The 24,958-nt window shown below is 46.9% G+C and overlaps 1 protein-coding gene across 2 annotated transcripts; it reads left to right on the top strand.

The window, feature by feature from the left end:
• The first annotated feature begins 1,922 nt into the window (after positions 1-1,922).
• CSNK2A1 (casein kinase 2 alpha 1) lies at positions 1,923-24,522 on the top strand. Of its 2 annotated transcripts, XM_030288985.3 has the most exons (14): positions 1,923-2,079; positions 13,737-13,930; positions 14,943-15,054; positions 15,932-16,033; positions 16,443-16,493; positions 17,181-17,240; positions 17,851-17,934; positions 18,333-18,443; positions 19,235-19,336; positions 20,240-20,340; positions 21,034-21,182; positions 22,451-22,537; positions 23,195-23,347; positions 24,183-24,522. In XM_030288985.3, the coding sequence occupies exons 2-13, from the start codon at positions 13,830-13,832 to the stop codon at positions 23,308-23,310; spliced, it is 1,176 nt and encodes a 391-aa protein (XP_030144845.1). In that variant the 5' UTR covers positions 1,923-2,079; positions 13,737-13,829; the 3' UTR covers positions 23,311-23,347; positions 24,183-24,522. The 2 variants fall into 2 exon arrangements, with proteins under 2 accessions (XP_030144845.1, XP_030144844.1); XM_030288984.4 differs by having other exon boundaries at positions 23,195-24,522.
• Positions 24,523-24,958: the final 436 nt, after the last annotated feature.

Below are 24,958 nucleotides of genomic sequence, written 5' to 3'. Positions count from 1 at the left end.
TGGCTGGGGATGACAAGGGAGGGAGCTGTCCCAGGATGTCTCCATTGCACAGCCCCTTTCCCAGCACAAGCCCTGCAGTGGTGCTGGCTCCCTGGGATCCCAGGCAGAGCCCACACTCAATCAAACACGCACCCTGGCTGGAGATGGGGCTCTGAGAGGGGATGGGAAAAGGTCTCGCTGCAGATCCTCAGCGCAGGAACAGTGCTGCAGGGATGGCCTTAAACCCTCCAAAATGTGCCCTATCCACACACCAGCAGCCCCACACCCCCAGGGCTGCCCCTGCCTGCCCTGGCTCCAATGGGGTGAGCAGGGCAGGGATACCCAGGGGAGCTGGTTTTGGGGGGCAGGGCTGGACACCACCCTGCAGGATCTGAACTGGGCTATTGGGAGGGCTCCATCCCCCCTGTGCCCTGGGAAGACACTTCCCCTGCTTGGTGACCCAGGGCGGTGTGGGGCACGGGGCTGGCAGGAGGGCTGGGGCAGGTGGGGCAGAGGTGAGCAGCGGGCAGCAGCGGCACGGGAAGGCCTTCGGCACCGTGCCTCGCGCCGGGAGCCCATTTCCCCACAACAGGGGCCCTTATCAGCGGCAAATCCTCCGAGTGCTCCCAGGGGGGACCTCCAGCCCTTCCCCTCCACCTACCCCACCGCTCTCCCGCTCCGGCCCACGTCAATGCTGCCGCGAAGGTGTCGGAACAATCGCCTGACAAAGAGCTATTTTTAGGGGCCGGGGCTTGGAGCGAGGATACGGCCCGGCCGCTGACAATGGGGGGAAGGGGGCCGGGCTTCCCCCGTGACCACTCGGCAGCAGAAGGACCTGGAAGATTTCCTCGATGACCCAGGCCCGTACAATACAAGGAAAGCGCGAGAGGGAGATACCCCCGCCAGGACGAGCTGCTCCTTTACCTAATGGGAGTGACCCGGGGTGAGGGGCTGCGAGCTTTGGGCCAGCGGCCTCCCCTGGGGGAGACTCCCACACCGCGGGGGAAGTGGGGTGAAGTCTGGCCATGCTCAGCTTTCCATGAGGTCGAGGTGAGGGGAAAGCCAGGCTGGCTCCCTTCCAAAGGGCATGGGGAGATCTGGGGGGTCAGAGGGGTGCAGACATAGCCCAGCACGACCCCCTCCCCTCCAGGCTGGCTCAGCTCGGGCCAGAGCTTGGACATGGTGGGAGGACAATGACCAGAGCTGTGTCCCCAGCTAGCCCTGGCCCGAGTGTGCCATGAGCCCAGGCTCCTGCTCGTCCTCAGGCTGAACCTGGATGCCTTTTCTCCCACCTCGAGGTCTCCCGCAGCTCAGCCTGTGCCAGGTGGACCATTCGCTCTGGCCAGTCCTTTGGGGAAAAAGGGATGTTCTGGGCTGCACGGTAAGAAATTGGGCTAAAAAGGTGAAAGGCAGAGAGAGAAGGTCACGGGGCGCTGGACTAGGTCAAGGCTTGGCCTGGTTGCTGGCTCAGCAGAGGGATAAACCCGTTCCATGAACAGCGCCCGGGACCCACACACCGGGCGGGACGGCGGGACCCCACCGCTCTGCGGCGGCCCGGGTCTGGGAGGGCCGGGAAAGGGCTGATAGAAGGGCCAGAGAAGGGCTGAAGAACGGCAGGGATAAGGCTGTGCAAGGGCCAGGACAGGACCGGTACCGGGGCCGGTGGAGGGGCCGGGGCAGCGCCGGTACCGGGGCACCTCCGCAGGCCACAGTCGCCCCCTGGCGGCGGGCCCCGCACACAGCCCCACAGAGGGGCTGGGCCCACGCGGCCACAGCTGAGGGTCGGGCCTCCCGCCGGCGCTGCGGAGGCCGACACGGACCCCGCCACCGTCCCGCGGTTCACGGGGACACACCTGGACGCGGAGCGGGAACAAACCCGCGTCCTCCGCGCAGCGCCGCCACCCCCATGGACTACAACTCCCATAGCCCCCCGCGGCGAGCCCCACCCTTCCCTGCGCACGCCCCCGCGGCGCGTGGCGGGGCCGCGCGGTTTCCGTTTCCGGCGCGCCTCGCTCTGGTCCCTGCGGCGGCGGCCGAGCCTTGTGCCTCCGCCATATTGTCTGTGTGCGGCGGCGGCGGCGGCGGCAGTGGCCGCGCCAGGTACCGGCGGCTCCGGCGCCCCAGCGGGGCTCCGCGGCGGTGGCGGGCGGAGCGGGCGGCGGGGGGGAGGCGCCGCTGCGCCTTCCGAGTTCCTCCGCCCCCCCCCCCCTCACCGTGGGCGCGGTGTGGGCCGGGGGGCCGCGGCTGCCCCTCAGGAGAGTGGGGCCGCGGCGGCGCTGACGGGGAGCGGGCAGAGCGGGCGGGTCCGCTGCGGCGGGAAGGGCACGGCCCGCCGCCTGCTGCCCTCGGAGGGGCTGCGAGTCCCCGGGGGAGCGGGCAGGGGCTGTGGAGGGGCCGCCCCGCTGCCCCTAGCCCGGTGCGAGGCCGCCCTCGGCCGCGCAGGAAGGGCAGAGCCCCGCGGAACGGGAGCGGCCCCTCCCCCAGCTCTCCCCGCTCGCACGTTCGGGCCGTGTAGGTGTTATTTACCTAAATTGCTCGGTCTTGCCTCTTCCCCGCCCTGCCCGGAGAAGCGGGGAGATGCGGAGGGGCTTGGAAAGGCCTGTTAGTGCTCGCTGCCACCCCCGGCTGCGCAGGGACTCCGTTCTGGGCCTTTCTGGGTGGAGGGGAAGGTCGTTCTCACGGCTTTCCGTACCAGCCTGTGCAAGCAGTAGTGGTCAGGCTTGCCCCCGCTGTAATTTAGTTAATTGTGCCTTGGGACCGAGAGCCGTGTGTCTGTTGGTAAAATGTGGTTTGTAAGAGAGGGGTCAGATAAGATTATGGAACCCCATGTGTGTCAGATCACTTAATTCTTTCTTACTGAGGGCTTCGGGTAAAACCAATAAAGTTTGGATTGTGAATATTCAAGCAAAGTGGAGGGGCAGGCACTGACCTGTGGTCTCCGGTGATCGGTTGCAGGACCTGGGGGAATGACATGGAGGTGTCTGCAGGTGGTTTGGGTTGGATATTAAGGAAAGGTTTTTCACCCAGAGATGGATGGAGACTGAAACAAGCTCCCCAGGGCCGTGGTAACGGCCCCAAGAGTTCAAGGAGCATTTGGACAAGGTGGGATTGCTGGGGTGTCCTGTGCAAGGCCAGGACTTGATGTTCTTTGTGGGTCACTTCCAGCCCTGGTACCCCTGAGAGGGGTCTCTCATGATTTGGATTTGTGTTGCTCAAACCTGCCCCTGGGCTGGGGCCTTGGGGAGCTGCTCTGGCACTGACCCTGGTGCCAGGCTGTGAACTGGGCACGTGTCCTTGGAGAGGGTTGTGCCATGTGCTCACCTGGCTCCTCATGGAAGCTCAGTCCTGGGTGCACTCCACAGATGGGCTGGGAAGAGCCCCTGCCAGAGGGAACTGGGCACAGTGGCAGCTGTTCAGAGGAAAGCAAGTGGACACCCAGCATTTCTGCTTGGGGCTGGGAGTGATTTCTTTGTTCTTTGAACACACTCTTTTTCTGAAACAGAATTGATCAAATTACTCAGACTCGGAGTTGGGGCTTGTGCCATCCTGCCAGCCAGCCTGGGTGTTGGATGTGAATCCAGCGTGGCTTTGGGTGCATCATCAGCTGGGACAGGAATCATTTGTGCTGTGGGTGCTGATTTGGAGTGATGTAGAAAAGGGCAAAGTTTGTGCTAGGAGAGGAGAGAGTGAGCTTGGCAAGGTGGGAGGCAAGATTTTGGGAAAGTGTGAAGCTTTGTCAATTCCTTAATTAGCCCTAAAACTAGGATTAGGGTTATTTCAGTTGCTACAGCACGGGTTCTGTGGAGACACACACCATGTCTGTAACTGGAAGATGGAAATTGGGATTGGGATGTCTGATCCCAGGTACAGGGCAGGCAGTGCTCTGCACTCAGGAGATCTGCCTGGGCCTTGTGGCTGGAATCCCTTTTCTCTTTGGATGACTCCAGAGAGGGAAGGTAAATTCTAATTGTAAAGGTCCAGACCTTTCCCTGAGCCCGAAGAATGTCCATCTCTGGTGGTGGGCAGTTATCCTTTCCTTTCATCTTGCCAATGGGGAGAAGTTGCCATTATTTCACCTTTCCCTATTGATTTATGTCAATACCTGGCAACATAATTTCTGCTGTTAGTGAAATTTGCTGTCGTCTTGTTCCCAGTGTGTGTGGTGGCTGAGTTGGGTGTACGTGTCCTGCACTCAGAACAGAGAGCTTGGCCAGTCAGCTGCTGCCTGTGGGGAGTTGAAACAGGGTTGAGGAAGGGAACATGGTCTTCTGCAGCAAAGAAACAAAAACTCATGCAGCTGAAGATCTGGGGATGAGGCACAGAGCGTGGACAATTGTGGTGAGAGGTAGATGTTGGAGGAGAAAGCAGACACTTCGAAGTGGGAGGGTCAGATCAGGTTTTTTTGGTTTGAAAGGGCTCATGGGTTCATAGATGGAGGGAAAATGAGGCTTGTTGGATGTTGGGAATATGGCTCTTTGAAAAAGTGATGTTAAAACTGGCAGTAGGTCCTGGCAAATGTGGAGGAGATTGGATCATGGAGTGCTGCGTGACATTAAGGTTGTTGAGGTTTGTGCAGGGGCAGTTACTGGTACTTGTTTGCTTGAAAAAAGCTGGTGAGATGCGAGAATGAAGATGCAAATCTGGGATTGGGAATTGACTTGGTAAATTACCATTTCCTGAAGGTGAGACATGGAAATATTTAGTGTTTGGTATTTGGGGCACTTTCAAGTAATGCAGATTAGGTTCATCAGCATGGAATGTGTTGGAAGTAGGAATCTTAGGGTATATAGGATGTTGAAAGGTGATTATAGGTTTGTGGAGTTGTAGAGAAAGAAACTTTCTGCTCTGATGAAAGAGACACATACCAAACTTTTCCCAATTTTATTAAATGGTGGGTGTCCTTACACTTCCATTTCAGTTCTTCTCCATTTTCTCCTTACAGAACTAATTTTCTCTTTGTCTTTTCTTATGTCCTCTGAGAAATAAGGGAAAGGAAGACAGGAGAAGCAAATGGGTGACATTGTGGTGGTGTGATTAATTTCGTGTCACATTTCTGAAGAGGCAGGGATTTATTTCTGGGTTACCAGACCTATCACCTCCACTGTTCCTCCATTATGGAACTGCTTACATTAAGATATCTGTTTTAGATGTCTGTGCATGGGATTGTTGCCACCTTAGATCTTACTGTCCCATAAGGGGCTTGAGAGAAAAAAAACCAAAAAAAAACCAAGAAGATTTTGAGATCAGGAGATACTGCCTTGACTTAGTCTGGCTACAAACATTTGTTGCAAGACAGCTCTTGGATAATTTTTCTAAACTTGGATATCTCCTTCCAGGGGCTTCCAAGAGCTGACTTCCCTGGAATTTACAGAATGTAATTGGAGAAAGGGAGTTCTCCTTTGAACCTGAAAAAACTGCTTGGAAGAGGAGGCTGCAGCTTTTTGAGCTGGTGTCAGTGCTGTTGCTGAATGTAAAGTGTTTTTTCAAGCTGGCTTTTGGCCCCTTTTTCCATCAAGGTGCCAAACTTACATATTGGTGGGAAAGATTGATGAGAAGTGTGATTGTTGATGTGGTCATGGGATCAGTGGTTCATGGATATTTTCTGGTTAGGAGTCCAGCAGAAAAGCAGCAACATGAGCCTGGCCCATGTCTCATCTGCTCCTGTTTTCACACCGTTCTGGACAAATGGTTTTATTACCCATTTCAAACTGCTGCTTTGAGAGGCTGAAGAGTAGAAGGGAAGCTTGGAGTTCTTTGAGGACTTGGTACCACCACAGACTCACATTTGGAAGGTTACAACTTCAATAAATTTAATTTTCCACGGAGTTGAGTTCTGAGATTTAGGTTATGTCCTCCTTACTGAGGTCTATTTTTTAATTAATACTACCACTTACAGGGAGGTGGTTTCTAAAGCAGGCTGTCCAGTTCCTGCCTATGTAATGGCTGCATCATATTACAGCAGTTTACTTCATGTGAGTGGTGAATAAATTGTGTCCTAGATGAAAAACAATTTTGAGTCAAGGCAAGAGTTTGGCTGCAGGTTTCCCACTGGATAGTCTGAAGTGTTAACAGCAGACCTAGAAAATTGAAGTTACTCACTCTGTTTTTGCAGAGAAGTAGGCTCTGCCCTTGCACCTTCTGGAAAAACCAAAGGCTAAATTAGTCCTCTTTTAATTAAGCCAAGTTCAGGGAGAATCCAGCATGCTAATACAGAATTACATGCCAGAACTTGCTTTCCCTGGGTGGGAAAGGTCTTCCTGTGGTGGGAAGAAGTGGCCCCAAATCCTCTTGTGTGTCCAGGGAGCCAAAAAGGTACCTCTCCCTGTCGTTACCAAAACCTTTGGAGAAGGCATTTTCTCAGAGCATATTTGCACATATGCGTGTGAGTTGTCAGAAAGTCTTTATTTTTAGTGTTCAGAAAATGGATGAGCGTGGACGCGCACAACAAATTAATTTCCAGTCTAGAAAATCAAGAGCTCCTGCAGTGTTCCTTCTCTTGCAGCCTTTTTCACAGGTTTCTCTATCTGTTACCAGTGTGCTGTTGAGTTCCAGCCTTTCTTCCACGCTTGGTTGTACTCCAGAAGGAAAAAGAGGGCTTTTTGCTCATTCTGCAGCATCTAGATTAATTTCAACTGACCTTACAAATTAAGTTACGAGTTTTGGCACAATGGCTTTACTGGGGGCTTAGAAGGTGTGAAGGAGAGTGCCAATTGCTGGAGTTTAATAGCTGAGGGTTTTTTCCATTTGATTCTTGGAATGGTGGTAGCTAGTTTCATCTTGTGTTAATAATGATAAATTTTTTGAGAATTATGTCAGAACTTCACTTGCTGGCAGGGGTTTGCACCGGGTGCCTCTTGCAGAGCCTGCTCAGTGCTGGCTGAGGGTTGGAGGTGGTTTGTGGTGCATTGCCTGCTCCATGGAACAGCTGATCACAGGGATTTCTTGAAGAAATGGTTACAGGCAGTGTCCTCTGGTTTATCCTTTCACTCTGGTAATTGTTCTTGCCTCTAGGAATTGCATGATCAGATCAATTAAAACTCTATAACTTCTACAGATGGTTGGTACAGGTCAATTTTCTGAGTTCTGCCTAAATCCCTCTCTGTACATGAACCATAGGAGTCAAATCAGCTGCATGATTGTCCTGGCAGTCCTCTGTACCTACTAATTAATGAGGAAAACAACTGTGTCACTTAGCAGCAATTAGGGAGGTAGAACTTTCCAGAGGATGCTGCCAGTGGAACCTGATGTCAGCCTGTAGTGCTGCTGAAACATTCCCCTTTGTGAGCCTCCAGGACGAGTTCTCTGGTGTTGCTGGGGTCTCAGAAACTGTAGTTTTGGTACCTGGAATACTGTCCAAAGCTCCAGCAGTAGGAGATTTAGTTTTGTTAGTGCTCTTGAAAGAAAAACTAATTGCTTCCTGTTGAAGTATTGCTTTGGCTTTAGGGCAGACCTGAAGGGATATTCCTCCAAAGAAAAATCCCCCCGCTTTTCCTGCACTCCCTGCTCAGCCTGAACTGTCAGTTTGGGGAAGAGGTGCAAGCAGAAGAGTTTTGTCGTTGGTTTGTTTGGTATGTGTGTGTACAGACAAGTTAGTTTGGCACTGCCTGGTTATATTGCAGCCATTTTTATCAGGTGGTGTCAGCAGTCCTGGGCACTGGCAGGGAGGATATCCGCTGGGTTTTGGGTGCTGGGAGGGGTGGCAGGAGAAGCTGCAGGCATGGGAAAGAGGCAGAGCCTGTGCTCGGCTGCTGGGGCTTGGGTGTCTTGCTGATGTTACTTGCCCTCTGCAGCTACATGGCCTCATCCAAGGTCAGCTTTAGGGTCTTTGTGTTTTGGGGTCTTTCCCTTTGTTCCATGTGCTGTTAACTAACTTAGCTCTGAAAATAATAATGTTCATGATCTTGGGAAATTGTCCATGGAGTCCCTTAGAGATGGAGTGAGCAGCATTCCTCTCACTGCTGCTGGAGGTGATGCCAGTGTTCTGCCCCAGGTCCACGTGCTGTTGCCAGCACTGAAATTTGGCAAAGGACAGTTGTCCAACCAGGCTGAGATGCTGGAGACCCATAGAGGGCTCATGTGAGTGCTGCTAAAATTAATCTGTTAGAGATCTGAACAAAAAGGAAGACAAAGCATGACAGACCTTCTGCCAGGAGAGTGTGTGGCACCAGAGCCACTGCCAGGACATCCTGGAGGGTGACAGACATGTTACACGCTGCTTTCCAAGTTGGGAAAGTGGGACAGCGAAGTTTTCCCCAAGACTGTGAAGAGGATAATAAACCATGGAGTTACAGTAAAACCATTCTGTGGCTTCCATATAGATTGTGATCCTCATTACAGAGGATGACTTCTTCATTGGCAGGAATCGTGATGAATTCAGAGAGGAATCAGTGGAGCTGATGTAGGAAGAGCCAATCTAAATTTAGGATGCTTCTAGTGCAGAATTACTCCAAGATGTTTCTTGCAATATAACTAAACCTGTCAACTGCTTTCCCTACAGACTGGCCATGTCTTGTTTTGAATTAATCACAACAGTTCATGTTTCTTTTTTAAGGGAACGTTGAGGTCATTACGTTATCATTTGTTATTTCTCTACAGTTGGATGCAACCAGCTATTTAAAAGAAATCTGGAAAATAATTTAGGTGGAAAATGCACTTAAATCAGACTGTGCTGTTCCAAAACAATACCCAGAGAAAAGTTTGATTTCAAACCTAAGCTTTTTTCCTAAACTCAGTTTTTAAAATCTACTTTTCTGTCGATGTTGTCCCTTTAGAAGGGAAATTATCTTAAGGAAAGGATATAAAATGTCAATTTTGTTAATCCAGGCTTGTTTCTATTTTAGCTGTAAAATCACAGAAAAATATAGGTTGCAAGGGACTTCTGGAGGTCATTTGTTCCCTACTTGTATTGCTGAAGTTTCAGCATCATGAGAACACACAAAAAAGGTTTCTTTTGTGAGATAGAGCATATTTTTAAATGAAGTTTGTTACTATTATTTCTTTTAAAAGTAAGCTGGGTGTTGATTGATGTTGACTGTCAGCAGGCAGTACTGTAATATTTAGGCATGTCTTGATTTTTAATTTCATTGTTTCTCCAGTATTAGATATTCTCCAAACTCTGAAGGAGCAAGTGCACTTCCCTGGGAGCATTACAGGGCTATGTGAAGGAAATCATCAACAATTTTATCTGATAATTGTAATTCTTGCTCACCCTACCAAATCACATTTTACACTCAGGATTTTAAAGGCTGGGTTTAAGCTTTCTGCTATGAAAGGTAACATCTTGCTTGCAGTTGTAGATAAAAGAAGGGGAATAACCTTTCGATTCCAGACTCTACACTGTAATTCTGCTCTTCTCCACTGACAGAGCTTTTCTTCTCTCACAACAAACCCGCTGCTGTCTCAGCCTGTTTACAGTCTTAGGCTGGCACAATTGCCACTATAATGAGCTTACATGGGGAAAGTAGAAGTGAGAGGAAAGTCTCTAGACCTGTTTGGCCAATCTGTCCACTTTGCTTTCTCCTCGAGAGGAAGGTGAGCTGGTCTGAAATTTGTAAAGCTACGGAAATGTTTTCTTGGCTCTTCGAGTTCAGCTTGCTGCAGTTCAGGGGCTGTTTCACTCCTTTGGGACTGCTGTGGGCTCACTGAAGCAGAGTTCAGGTGGGTCATCGGGAATAACCAGGTTTATGTGGTGTTGAACATGGTTTTCTGGGTTCACTCCACTCTCTGTGGATGAACTTGGATCTTCCTGGCAGTATAGTGTTCACACTGAGGGCAAGGCATGCTGTTAACAGCAATCCACAGGGAAGCCAGTGTCAAGCGGTGTTTGTGTTCTTGGGTACATTATTTATACTCCAAACCTTATCCACAAAGGTCATCACTTGGATAGCACTTGTGAGTTCCTTGGGACTCAGTCTTCTGAGAAGCTCTCGGCTTTCAGCTCACTGTGAGCCTCTGTAAGTGCTGGATCATACTGGGGCAACTTCATAGGTTTTAAGTTCTGAATGAGTAACTGCTTGAGAGAGGTTCCATGCCAAGAACATTTCCATTTAAAAGGAGAAAAAAAATCATTCTGGTATCTCAGTTATTCTGGACCAAAAAAAAAAAAAAGCAAATTTTACTAGAGGCAAAGTAGGTGTGTTTCTCAGAAACTAATCTGCATGGATTTTTTTAGCTGTGTTTTGTTGCTACTTGCTCTGAGTGTATGTATCTGGAAGGACAGAGGGTATAGGAGATTCCTGTACTAATTTGAGTAGTGCTGGGAGTATGGATCCTTCACAAAATATCAAATTCCCTATGGGGGCATGGTTGCCCTTAGAATTAGAGTGCATTTGTAAGGATGATAACATCCCTTTTTAAAAATGAGGGGGTTTGTAACTGGTTTAGATTAAAATGTTTTAAAAATCAGAGTCAAAGAGAACATTGAGCATCTTTTTACCATTTTGTTGAACTTTAGGCACAAAATGTCTAAGCTTGCCAAACTGTTCAGACAACAGGCCACTGTTAGAAGAATTCAAAACTCTTAAGAACTGATATTCTTTAATTAGTAGGCCTTCCAATTAAAAAATTCCTATATCATGGCAGCACAATTATTTGTCTCTGGGCTGGGGCTCTGGGTACTCCCCTGGAGTCTGTCAGCTGGACAGGAGCTGTGTTTGGCTCTGTTCTTGTCTGGGATGAGCAGGGTTCCTCTTGATAAGGCTGCTGTGTAAGAAATCAGCCAATTATCAGTTTGTTAATACTCCAACGGTATTTTTGAGGACAGGCCTGTATGTGAGAAGCCAACAGTGAAACTTGGGCATGGTGTTGCTTTGCTGTAGCTGTCATGTGAGCCCTTTTGGGTCGTATCTGTCCAAGGGGTGTCACCACAGGGGTTGATTGAGAAGCCCTGCTCTGTGTCCTTGCACAGGCAGGCATTGGCAGTGAACAGCACGTCAGACTGTGGTTGGGAGTTTTGTCTTCCTCTCTTTGTGACCTCTGGTACATTGCCTAAAAGCTCATATTTGTTTCCTAGTTAAACACTTCTCTACCAGAGAAATTAAAATTTTAATGTTGTTTCTGGAGATGCTCAAGGCTACACCGGACCCTGATCTCACCACATCTACTTTGATTAGATGATGTTGAGCAGACTCTCCCAAAGAAAATTATTCTATGATTCTGTCATCAGTGCAGGAATTAATAAATGACAACATTCTGTTTGGATTCTGCAGAAACAGAACTAATCTTTTATAACAAGCTCACGGCACTTTTCTAGGTGCAATTGCTGCTCATACTGTAGATTTTTCTGCTTTAAAACTGCAGGCTCAACTGATGCTTGCATGTCAACACCTGTTCCCATTATCTGTCCTTATTTGTGTCATTCCCTTCTGCCAAAGAGCTTGGATCCACTGCAAAATAATCCCCCTCCAGGGGCACTGAAGCCAAAAATCTATACAAATTCCTTGGCAGTTTTGAGCAAAGAGTGAGCAGCTTTCAGGCAGGGTAAGTTTGTGTATGTCTGTGACTCTGTTTGCTTTAAAATTTAGTTATCTGTGCAGATTCTCTCCCCTTCCTGTGTAAAGAATAGTAGACAATAATACCTACCCTCGTAAATAGACATTGTGTGCCATTCTTAGAAGCCGCAGTTGATGATTTCCTGAAAAAGCCCTTCTCTGAGCAGCCTGTTACAATGTGCTGCTTGAGCTAGGCTAGAGCTACGTGACAAAAAATAGCCAATGTGAAATTTGATCTATCTTTAGATAATGTGATTGATTTTTTTTTTTTTTTTTTGTGCTGAAACTGATCTTTCTAAGCTGGGTGAGGGGAACAGTCACGTGTGCTTTATTTATACTGGATTGTGCTTAAAAATTAAAATTGCTAAGTCATCTGAGATATGTATAAGTTCAGTTAATTCCTTCACAAGGAAATTGGGCAGAGGAAATGGGCCAGTGCATCTCCTGCCAGAAGCACAGGGAGTGAGAAGAAACACAAACACAGTGATTGAACTTTGAATTCTAATACATTTCACAGTGCTAAACTGTTCTAGTAAACTTGCATGCTCTAGTAATGCCTGGGGACATCTAATTTCTAAGTGTCTGAGTCATGCCACATAAATGCTTTGAGGTCGTAGATGATTGCTGCCTCATCTTCTGAAATTGTATTTTGTGAGAGAACTAGCATTTTATCCAGGAATAGACTTATTATATTTTGAGGAATGCTTCATATTCTTCCATTAGCAGGACACACAGCTGAAGTGCCCCATCCTTCTTTTATTGGTCTAAGGCCTCAGTCACCCTTCCATAGTGGATTTTGGGATAATGCTGTATCCCCTGTTTGCCCTTTTGTGGACTGGATTACTGCAACCCTGTCTACCTGAAGCTGCCACCAGCACCATTTGTGTGTCAGTAGGTCAAAAAATATCCCAGTGCTGAGCTCTGTCCCACCTAAGGAGGCTTTGTCCATGTCAGAGAGCCCTTGTATGCACTTCTGGCTCTGGAAGCAGGACCAGCTGCTGGTCAGGTTGTGTGACACAGTGAGGGACGTCAGACCTGTGTCCCCCAGGTCCTCTGCCATCTTCACAGCCAGTGGATCTTGCTGGGTCCTCACAGGAGTGCTGCAGACCTCAAATAAACAGCAGGACTTTGCTTCTAGAATTTTCTGCTGTTGTAACATGTCCTAGTAGCTTAAGCAAACTGCTCTGAGCAGATTTCTTGGTCTTTCTCATTAATGTGTGATTAATGGGGCTGTTACTTCCTTGTGCAGTCTGGCAATTGCCCATTTTCTGTGAAGGGATAAGTTTGGCATAGCAAATAAGTGTATTATTTTAGATAACAGTGTTGCCCACTGTTTGAGCACATACACAGGACTGTAAGGCCCTGCCACGTGCTGCTGCACACCAAACAATGCTCTTCCCTGCTCCAATACAGCTCCCTTTCTTATAAGTTATTTTGAAAGCTAAGGGGACTCTTCTGTTTAAACATCTAAAAGGGTGTGAACTTCCCCTTGTGAAAAATTAAAGACATGTAAAGACACCACATTTATCTTGGGTAGGACAATATTGATACAAAACTGTAGTGAGTTACTGCTGTCCTGAATATTCAGATCTGGATGATAAAGTATTCAGACATACAGTAAATTTCTTTTGAGTGATTTTGACCAGTCTCAATACTGATAAAACTTATCAGAAGCTTTGCAAAAGTTGCATTGGAAGGAGGAAGGATTGAAGGTACTTTGGGCAAGCAGAATGCAAAGGAACATCTTTAGACCCTTGCAGCAGTGCATTTCTTTCATGTTTGAATCATAATCCAATCATCATAATCCAATACAGATGCTGCTGTCTTTTGGGCAGTCAGATTTAATGTTTTGACTGTAGGAAGTTGTGACTAAAGCTGGTTTCCATCCCAGCAGAATTGATTTTGATATATTGGATGGCCCAAGACTTGTGATGGGAGTGAGATTGCAGCCTGTGGCTGTTGCTTTCAGCCTGGAGTCAAAAAGAGGGGATCTGTCTGCAGATACAGAGCACATGGCATTCTTTCCTTTTGAAAAGTTACCTCTACAACCAGCAGCTGGAAACAAGGTGCTGAAAATTACCAGGTCAGGGGGTTGGTTTGCTAGGGGCCAGTCCTGTGTGAGGGAGAGCAGACAAATGGCTTTCAAGAAATCCCAGGCTTGTGGCTGGGCAGGCTCCAGCCTCTCTTTTGCAGCAGCTTTTAATGATTAACTTAAATACTTTTGAAGTACCTTGAGAATTTAACCTCTGGTGTATGTTCTGTCTGCAGGTGGAGGAATCTGAGGCCTTTCTCCTCTGTCAGCGCTGCAGACCAGGGCGCCTCTGATTTCACATCTCGCTTCCGCCTGCCAAGCTGTCTGATATGTCGGGACCCGTGCCGAGCAGGGCCAGAGTTTACACGGATGTAAACACACACAGACCCCGGGAGTACTGGGACTATGAGTCTCACGTTGTTGAGTGGGGGTAAGTCTGGGCTGCTTCTGGATGTCCCTGCACCAGGATCAATCCCTGTGGATCCTGAGTAGTGGTACTTGGGGAGTTCAGGCAACTCTGCTGCGTGAGGCTTTTTCACGCTTCTTGGCAGATGGCAAGGGAAAGGATCACAACTTCTCTTCAGAAAAACGTTTCTTATCAAACTTTTAAATTCTCAGTTGTGGAAGAACATTTATGGCAGCTTCCTTAAAAGTTTGAAGAAGTTTTGCCAGGTAATCGAGAAACATCCCCTTTCAGAGGGAAGAAAATCTATTTCTGAAACAATCCAAACAGTCCTGAGTACAGGGCTGAAAAGAAATGAAAAGACTTTCAAACTGAAGTTGCTGCTGACTTGGATAAGTGAAGAAACTCCACAGACTTACGTAGGTACATACTATTTTATGACTTGTTGCTCAGCTCTCTGCAAGTGTCTGGAAAGACATGGCTGCTTCTCTTTGAAGGAAGGAGGTGTCTAAGTTGAGCTCATGACTAAAGTGTCCCAGAATCAGACAGCAGTGGTGGCAGCTTCATAGCTCTGAGTTCCTGCTGGGATATGGAGGGCCCAGACAGAGTTCTGCCCTCAGCTGTGCAGTTCCCATTTTCTGGAATGTACACAGTCATCTGAGGATAAGTGCTGCTTTGTGCCCAGACTGGTTTTAAACAGCCTTGCACTTAGATTTTTCCTTGTACTGGCTTTGTTGAATTTTACCAATATACAAGGAAAAATGGAGCTTCCAAATATATAGAGAAGGGATAGTTCGAGTTTGCTAATGCTGAAATACATAGTTGGGCTTTCAATCCATACTTTTGGCTTAAATATCTTGGGCAAATAGAAGCTCCCTGTTTCTCTTCTAGTTCTTAAATCATCCAGTTCAGGAGGCTGAAGGCACTATTTAATTCCTTTTGTCTGTGAAATGAGGCAGTGATGGAGTGTTAAGGAGCAGTTTATAAATTGTGATGGAAATGATGAGCCCTTTGGAACTCTAACCTTTTCTCTCCACAGAAATCAAGATGACTACCAGCTAGTTCGAAAATTAGGCCGAGGCAAATACAGTGAAGTATTTGAAGCCATCAACATTACAAATAATGAAAAAGTAGTTGTTAAAATTCTCAAGGTGAGCTGGGGATTGGGCAAAGATAAAATCTGTCTTGAGGTGATCAGAAGGCCAGACAGGGCTTTTTGATGTTCTAAAACTGAAATTCTTAAAGCCTGGCTTTGGAGTGTTACTCAGTGAAACAGAGCCTCCTGATATAAGCCCTGCACTTAAGTTAGATCTCTGCCTGTATGGAATTAGGCTCTGTCTTAAAGAAACCCTGATGTTCCACACCTTTTTACTTGGAGCTAAGCAAGATTTCAGCAGCTGGCTACAAAATTCTCAGCTTCTCTAAATGCTGGTGTCCTGGCAGGCTGTCATGGCCTTGATCTTCATTTAGTGACCCTCCAATAGCCCATGGACTTCTCATAGTTAAACATTTGCCACATGCCAGTTAAGAAGTCTTGGAGTATCACAGAACTATTCGGGTTGGAAAAGCACTCAAAGATCATCAAGTCCAGTCAACACCCCAGCATTTATGTCCTCAGCTGCCACATCTACATCTTTTAAATCTATTCAACAATGATGTCCTCACCACTGGAGCAGCCTGTTCCAGGGATTGACAACCCTTTCTGTGAGGAAACTTTTTCTTGGCATTACTTGAGGCCATTTCCTCTTGATCTATCAGATTATGTTCAGAGAGCTTTTTTAAATAATGCCATCTTCCTGCCTCTCTTCCACTTGGAATTATTGTCTGTAGCTGTTAGGCTTGTGTGGTTAGAAAGGAGACAGCAGATATGTGAGCCCTTATTGGTGTGATGCATACTCGGGTGAAATTGCAAAGGTTTCAGTATATTTTGCTGATCTGCAGTCACCGGGTGTTGTCATCTGGGTGTCGAGCTATTAGCCTCACTTTACTGCAGGGCTTTCTCTTACACTTTGGGTTTTTATTCTTCAGCCTGTTAAAAAGAAGAAAATCAAGCGTGAAATCAAGATCTTAGAGAACTTGCGAGGCGGTCCCAATATAATCACCCTTGCAGATATAGTAAAAGATCCTGTGGTGAGTAAGAGAGAAACTCAAGGGGGTTATGGGTGAAGTTGCTCTGTTTGATTTCAGCTCTGACCTGGCTTTTTGTTTCCCCTCCTCTTAAATCCTGCTTTTGAATTGACTGATCAGATCAGCTCTTAATCTGATAAACTTCTTTTAGAGGGCCCTTCCCCCACAGGTCCCTCCAGCCCCTCACTCTGTGAGGAAGAGATACCCGTGAGCTGAGACAAGTTAATTCGCTCTGCAAACAGTGCTGCTGGGGGCTGTGGGCTGAGGCTCTGCTCTCTCTGTCTGAGGGGAACCATAAATATGTCCAAGGCAGAGGGATTTATGCAGTTTTAGTAGAAAAAAAAGATGCAATTCATTATTCTAAGTGGAAACATAACTTAACGTGGCTGAATGCTTTTTTTTTCTGTTTCAGTCTCGAACACCCGCTCTGGTTTTTGAACATGTAAACAACACAGACTTTAAGGTACAGTGTGGGATGTGACTTCTTTTTTTGTGTTTGAAAACCACTCGTACTGTCTTTCTGGGGAAGGGATAGTACATAGGACAGGCATTTCCTTCCAGCATAGGAAATGCTTTTAAAGGTAAATGCAGGTGGGACAGAAGTTTGTAATTAGTACATCAGTACCATTTTGCCACAAAAGTAACAAGATGAGAATGCAGATTCCAAGAGGTATTTAACCTTAGGAGCAGATGAATCTGTTATCTTGTGGCCCATCAGTTCCTGTCTTTTTGAGGCATTTGGCTTTTATGTATACAGCTATTTATTGGAACCACTTTAAATGTGGACAGCTGTTTCTGTGGCCTTCCATACTCCTGGGAATGGGGATTTAAATATTTCTTTGTCCCTTCATACTGACCTGCCTCAGAAGAAGAAAGGCTGTGCATTGCCATCCATCATGCTTGTGCAGGGTGGGTACAACCAGAGGGAGATAGTGACAGGAACCAGGATGTGCTATCTGAGCAGAGCTGGAAGTAAACTATGTATGGGATTTGCAAAGGGGGAGGAACAGACTGATCAGAGTCAGGTGTGGGATCAGAGTAACTTGAGAAACTTAGACTAAACCTTCAGATGGGTTGGGAGAATACCAGCAGCCCAGAACAGGGTTTTTTTGGATGTTGAACACTGACATGATGTGTTTGTGTCCCACAGCAATTATACCAGACATTAACAGATTATGATATTCGATTCTACATGTATGAGATTTTGAAGGTAAGTTGGTGTTTTGCTGTTTTGTTGGTTTATTTCTAATACTGTAGAGATGGTTCTCATGTCACTGATGATAGTGACATTATATCACTAAGGGAAGGAGAGAGTCAGTCCATAGAAGAATTGGGCAGAAAAATACCAAGTCAGTGTCTATTTTTCAGTGTTTTGGTACATTGAGATACCTTAAAATCCTAAATCAGGAGTACATGTAGCCTCTGAAAAAAGAAAACTGTGAGCTGTTACTGGTTGGGGTTTTGCTCAGGCATAATGTGAGTCAAATGTCTTCATCCATTCTTCTGAACTAAGTAATTTCTCCTTAGGAGAAAGAGGGCTTGTGTGATCATTTGTGCCTAGTAACTATGCTCTTAGAGATTCTGAAATTCCAATTTTTATGAGGAAGGACACAAAACTAAGTCAAGACACTTGTGTTGCTGGTACCCCCTTTTGAGAGGGGGCTCTTAGCAGCATTTTCTGTGATCAGTGAGTCTAGTCCAGGATCTAACACTGGACAGTCCTGTCATCTATTTAGTCTTGATATGTGTGGAAATACTTATGAATATGGTTAACTTGGCACATTCTTGTGACTGTAGCATCTGTTTCCTTTCACCTGCAGGCTCTAGATTACTGCCATAGCATGGGAATCATGCACAGAGATGTCAAACCTCACAATGTCATGATTGACCATGAGCACAGAAAGGTAGTGTGGGGTGGCTGGGGGGCAGGGAGGGGTCCTGCTTTTCTGTTGGCAAATTGGGATCCTTTTGGGTACTCCTGTGTAGCGGTACTAGCAGACCTCTGTGAGGGGGACTCTGTTCTCATGGTGTGGACAAACGTAAAATGAGAATATTGTGCTGCTTTTTGAGGTTTTGCTTGGTCACATGTAACCCACAGGCAGGGTTGTAAGGAGAGGTATTTTATTTAGACTGCTTGGTGATACGGGTTTGGGGAGAATATGTAACCAGACACTCTTAATAAAATTAATTGAAAATTGAAGACTTATAAATTAACTTCATACTAAGTTCACCAGTGTCATTCAGCCAGTGGTAAGCTGGAGCATCCCCTGAGCCTTTTTTCTTTGTTTTCTACCATTTTTAGCTTAGACTAATAGACTGGGGTTTGGCTGAATTCTATCACCCCGGCCAAGAGTACAATGTCAGAGTGGCTTCCAGATATTTCAAAGGACCTGAACTTCTTGTAGATTATCAGGTAAGAATTACCAGGACTTCTTACTGACTTTGATATGGAAAGTCAGTGCCATTTCAAGGTAATAAACCCAAAATTCATATGTCTAGAGAGTTGAAGCTAAAGACAGTCTGTTCCAAAATGTATGGCAGAGAGCAGTGGCCTTGTGAATGAAAGAAACAAATGAGTAGTCTCAGGACCTGAGGAAGAGCTGCAGAACTTCCATTATGGATCTTGGAATACAAATGTTAAATATTTTTTTAGCAAGGCTGTGTTTGCAGTAAGGTACAGGAATGAAACAAAGCCCCTGTGGGAACAGCAAGTACTGCATGAACTTCTAAATTAAGCTTTAAAAGCATCCCCTTATCTGATGGAAATCACAGTGTTCCTAGTGACTTTCAGACCATGCTGGTTCTGGAAAAAGGCACATCTTTACCTGTTCATGGACCCTGGGGAGTCCACACCTTTTGCTGTTTGTTGCAATGCTTCCTTTCCCAACACATTTCTCAGTGGTTTATAACATTGGAGTCTGCAGTGAAAATAGAAGAAAGCTCTGATCTTTAATATGCTGGCAGACAGGGACGGAATTAGGATACCTGCTGTCCTGCTAATTGCTGTATCCCAGTTTGAGTAACTGGAACACTGAGCTGAACAGTGGTTTAGGGATGAAGATAAATGAAGATAGTTCAGTTTGTTTCCAGCATGACATGGCTGTGTTCATACCACCTTGTTGGGGAGGGGGGAACCCTGTTAGTTTTGGAGGTCTGTTCTGCTTAATTCATTAGAAATTGAATTGTCCTTCTGGTTTTGTACAGATGTATGATTACAGTCTGGATATGTGGAGCTTGGGTTGCATGTTGGCTAGTATGATATTCCGAAAGGAGCCATTTTTCCATGGCCATGACAACTATGATCAGGTGAGAGCTGGTCATGTACAATGTCTGTTCTCTTAGCACCATGAAGGTTTCCTTCTTAGGCTTCTATCGAGTCTTCCGGAGAATTTTTAAGCCTTTCTCTAATGGCTTCTTAGCTCAGTTTGAAGCCACAGTCCTTTTCTCAAGTGTGCAAGATTATGTAACCAATTAAATAGCAATGGATTTATAGAGCTTTGTACTTAGGAGCGCCTCAGTAGGTGTCTGGGAAAAGCTGTAGAAATAGTTATATTAAGGCTGGTGTGTTCTAGTACATAGTTTGACTATTCCTAAGGTTATGTTATGGTGAAAGCCCCTGTAACTACTCACTCTCCCCCCAACTCTGTATAGAAACTGTGAATTTGGTACAGGTTTATACAGATTCTGAAATCTTTGATGTGTTGCCTTCAGGCCAAATTTTTTTATTTTTAAACCTTTATCACATGCTCAGCATGTGACTGCCATGCAAATATTCTGGAACAGGGACCTTCCATTCTCAAGCCTTTTTTCTGGAGCTCTCTGGGGTAGTGCTTCACCTTTCACATGCATGATCCAGAGTTTCTGCTTTTTTGACCAGTTATTCTTGCCTTCCCTTCTGTTGGTTTTGAATATTTTCATGCTACTAAGGAAGGCAGTGTTTCAAGGTCTCAGGTTTTAGAGATTTTAGGGTCTGTGGCTCCCTCCTGGCTGCCCTGGGGTACTGAGCTCCAGCTGTAAGTGGAGGCATGTTCCTGATGCCTGGGACTGTGTGGCTGGGGAAGCCAGAGCCACAGGCTGACCCTGTGGCTTCTGATTCATACTGCTGGGATCAGGTTCCAGCTCCCGTGGGAATGTGCTGCTGTATCTTCATGCAGGCTCTGGTATTATCATACCTTCACAGCAGTGACTTGTTTTTGTGTTTGTTCCCAGCTGGTGAGGATAGCCAAGGTTCTGGGGACAGAAGATCTGTATGACTACATTGACAAATACAACATTGAGCTGGATCCACGTTTCAATGACATTTTGGGCAGGTGAGCCAAGTTCTGGAGTCTCTCTGATAGACCCAGACAGTTACAGCTTTTTCAACAGACCTTGAAATGAACAAAAATTTGTGGGAGAAATCAGAGCCAGGATTCTGGAGAATTGACACTTTGTGCCTTTGGTCCCTTTTGTCAGTGCTTCCCGTAGTTCTTTATATGGAAATGGACCTGAGAAAAGATTTTTAAATGTCATTCAGGCAATAAAGGAACTACTGAAGCAGAAAGCATGAAGGGCAAATGCCCTGTTCAGTCTGGAGGGGAAAAAACAAAATGGTGTTTCTCAGCATTAGAGTGCAGAAAGTCAGGTGCTGCTAAAGATGAATTTATATGTTTTTTTTCCTCACAGTGGGACTAAAAGGAACTCATGTTGGGTGCATAAGAGATGACAGAACCTGCAATTTCAGGCCCGTAATCCATTCTGAGCGTTAGTCCTGCTGCTGTCTGGGGTCATGGCAGGGCCGTGCAGGGACTGAGGTGGCTGTGCTGGGGCTGTGGCTGCTGTGCCACCGCGTGGAGACACGGTGGCACTGCTTCCCGCTCTGGAATGCCTCAGTTCCATGGCCGCTGCACAGTGCAGTGGCCTCCTTCAGGGCTGGACATCTGTCACCGTTCTTGCTCCTTAAGAAATTGAGGTTTGGCATCACTGTCCCCTGCCTGGCCTGATTAGGGTCTGTTTTCCTGCAGACACTCCCGTAAGCGATGGGAGCGCTTTGTCCACAGTGAGAACCAACATCTGGTGAGTCCAGAAGCTCTGGATTTCTTAGACAAGCTGCTGCGATATGATCACCAGTCACGACTCACAGCGAGAGAAGCCATGGAACACCCCTACTTCTGTAAGTATCAGCTGCTGTCCTGAGAGTTCTGCCTCTGGGAAATCTCTGTTCCCATGCCTTGTGCAGATGGGAACTGGGAATGCCAACAATGATAAGCCTGGTCTGCAAATAATAGTGCAGGAGCTGAGGCTGCTGGTCTCTGTGTGCCACCTCCACCAGCCAAGGAATCAGTGTTGGGTGCCTGTGTTGGGCCCATGAATCAGCAAGTAATATCAAGGAAAGTCACCTAAATCACGTAATTTGGGGTTGCTTTCTGCAGGTGTGCATGGATTCCTCTGTTTGGATAAACCCAGAGAACTCTGGTTTGTTGATAAACAGGCGTTTTTACTCCTGTTGCTAAATTGCTTAGCTGCTGCTATATTCAGGACTTTATTTTGCAAGCAGAAATGTTACTTTCACTGTAAATGCTTTTAAATTGTTGCTGTTTTTCACAGATATTGATATCTAGGGGTTTGAAGCAGCTGCAACAATGCATAATGTCAATATTTGCTCAGGTGGTTTGGTTTTGCGGTTTTTTTTTAGCTGCTGCTGAAGGGACCCCTGTAATTAACAGACTGTTTTGATCTGTGTTACTCCTGTTGGAAAAATCCCAGGGAAATGTTACGCAAGTATGAGCATTAGAGAAGCCAGTATCCTGGAATGTGAGGGCTGGACAAACAGTTCATTAACTTGTGTCCACAAAAAGATATATGTTGTGCTGAGCTCGGCAAAGTTGGGAATTCCCTAGTCTGACACAGAAGGGCTGGGAGGCAGTAAGGGGTTGTCCCTGTTCAGGTGAGAGCCTTATTTACATGCAGCTGAAAATAAATAGTTGTGATCATCTCATGGAAGACAAGTTCTAGTGACACACCTGACAGCTCACAGAGATGTAAGATGTGTGTAGAGACATGACACATGATTATAATCAGTGATAATCTTCCTGCGTGCTACACCCATATTCTGGGTTTGGCTTTCTGCAATTACACAGTTGCTTAGCACAGAAAGATCAACTTTGCCATAGTGTCCTTTGTCTTTTCCTGTCAGACAGTCCTGCTGAACCCCACATGACATCATTTAGCTGATTTTCCCTGATACCCCGTGACCTTTGTACCTTCTTGAGTGCTTCCCACTGGAGTGGGTGGAAATGTCTGTATTTCAATAGATGATGGTTGATGTTATTTGACAGAGGCAGGGTGCCAGGACTGGCTGAGCACAGAGGCCACAGGCAGTCTGTGTGCCTCAGCAGCTCTCTGGCAACACAGCACTTACTGGTAGTGTGCTCTTCCTAGACCCCATTGTGAAAGACCAGGCTCGGATGGGCTCGTCCAACATGGCGGGTGGCAGCACTCCTGTCAGCAGTGCGAGCATGATGTCAGGTCAGTTCTGTCAACTCCCCTTGGTGCTGGGTGTGCTGAAGCACTTGAGTGTGTGGGGTGGGTGGGAGGACCTGGGAGGGAGAGTTCAGCGGGCAGGGCAGTGTTGGGTCATCTCCCAGGACTGGGGACAAGGGCAAGGAGAGCTGCAAAGTGGGTGGGAGGGTCTGATAACTAAGGCCTTGGGCAGCCTGGCCTGTTTTTCTGGTCTCATTTTAAGAAGTTCTTTGCAGTTGATTTTCTGGCAGCAGCTTAAAGGACAGTCCACTGGCACAGGCTGCCCAGAGAGGCTGTGGCTGTCAGATCCCTGGAATTGTTTAAGGGCCAGGTTGAACGGGGCTTGGGGCAACGTGGTTTAGTGGAAGGTGTCCCTGCCCATGGCAGGGGAGTTGGAACGAGAGGAGCTTTAGGGTTACCTTTTCAACCCAAACCATTCTGTGATCCTGCCACATCTCTGCCCATCAATGACATTAAGGGGTGTGCAAATCTGTGCCCTTCCCAGAACTACAGAGAACAGTGACAGATACTTTATCTATTTATTTATTTTGGCAGCTCTGAAAACATAACTGACCCACAAAGCTCCCACTTGACTTCAGAAGCTGTCCTGGATAGCAGTGCGCTGTTTTTACTCTAATTCCTGCTTACCTGTGTCTCTTCCAGGGATTTCTTCAGTGCCAACACCTTCACCCCTTGGACCTCTAGCAGGCTCACCCGTCATCTCTGCCACCACCACCCTGGGGATGCCGGTTCCAGCTGCTGCGGGCGCCCAGCAGTAGTGACGGGCTCTGTCTCCTGCTGCCTGAGCTGAGTCAGGTGGGGAAGAGGTTTCCCCCTCCACCTCTCCTCAGGACGCAGCTCATGCCTGGCAGGGGAAGGGAGGGGATGAACGCTTTGGAGACACCGTGTCTGAACTGTTGCTTGTGGATTTATAGTAGTTCAGTCATTATATACAAAATTATTATAGGCTGATTTTTCTTTTTTTACTTGAACTTTTCGTAACTCAGGGGATTCCCTGAAAATACCTACAGATGGAATACTTCTTGGACAGTTTTTCTTTCCCCCCCCACCCCTCCCCCCCCTCCAAAAAAAAAAAAAATCAAAACAACTCTTCATGTAATAACAAAGATGAATCAACAGCATTTCCAAGCTCTTGCATCCTGCTGGAAATCTCTTCTCTTCATGTTCCCATCATTATTCCTCCACAAGCCTTGGGGGATTGTGCTGTTCTCCAGAGACTACCAAACCAAGTCTTCATGAGGCAGGGGAGGGGATTCTTAAAGTACCACTCACTAGAACCCCATGTCCTGCATATGTCCCAGCCAGGGTACACTGAGGAGACAATTCCAGTAGGGAGAGGTGGGATAAGCTTAAAAGGAGTAAGTGCAGATAGTGTCCAAAACTAATTGGATTGGATGTCTCCTTAGGAGTCAACCAGAATGCTAACTCACCCCTTGCATGTAATTTTAGTCTTAAAAATGAAGTTACTGATCAAGTTGGAGTCCTTGGCACCTCCTGAGACAGGTGCTTCTAGAGTAAGCCCTGCTCTGATCAGCCCCTTTCTCGTGGAGGGTTCTTCCAGCCATTGCTTGGCTTGGATCTCTGGAATTAATTTGTTATTGGGTATATTGTTTTTAAATTGTTTCTATAGGTTTCGAGCTGGTGGCTACTTAAAGCTGGAAAAATCAGACTGCGCCAAGTCCGATCCCACATCTTCACCCACCATCCCCTCCCTCACGTGCCATGTGGTGAGAATACCAGTTACCTCACAGTCTTGTAAATATGCACTGAGAGGAAGGAGCCAGGAGACGTTAACTTAAACTGAAATGGTAGATCAGTAATTGTGGACAAATATTATCATTGACAACGGAAAAGCACCCTTGTTACAGCCCTGCTACCCCTTGCTGTGTATATATACTTTGTCCTTCATATGTGAAAGATCCAGTGTTGGAATTCTTTGGTGTAAATAAACATTTGGTTTTATTTATCGAGGTTAGATTTAAGTTCCCTGTGTAGAGGCCTCCCTGGGGTGGTCATACACTGACACAGGAGTGGTGACAGCCACATGTGCCCTGGGCAGGCCATGTCCCTGTCACACCCATGGGGAGCAGTGCAGAGAAGCCTTACACAGATGTCACAAAGCCAAAGTATCTCCTGGGAGAAGGATCTTTTGCCATAATAAAAAAATCCTCCTTTTCTGTCTCAGCCATGATGGTGGGGAATTGAGGTGATGAACCAATTATTAGTTGTTTGCCTGTTGCAACTCACTGGATTTCTGTGACTTGTTTTCAGTCACCTAATGCTAGGCTGGCTCAGCTGGTGTGGCTGCAGGCACAATGGCACCTGTCCCTCACAGTGCCCTCTCATCCCAAAGCCATTGCAGTTGTTCCTGTGGACATTGAGTGATCTTTGCCTTCCTCAGTGGGT

Source organism: Taeniopygia guttata, chromosome 20 (assembly GCF_048771995.1).
Source record: "Taeniopygia guttata chromosome 20, bTaeGut7.mat, whole genome shotgun sequence".
Classification (NCBI taxonomy): domain Eukaryota; kingdom Metazoa; phylum Chordata; class Aves; order Passeriformes; family Estrildidae; genus Taeniopygia; species Taeniopygia guttata.
Note: the sequence above shows the minus strand (reverse complement) of the source record. Positions and strands in the feature narration are given on the sequence as shown.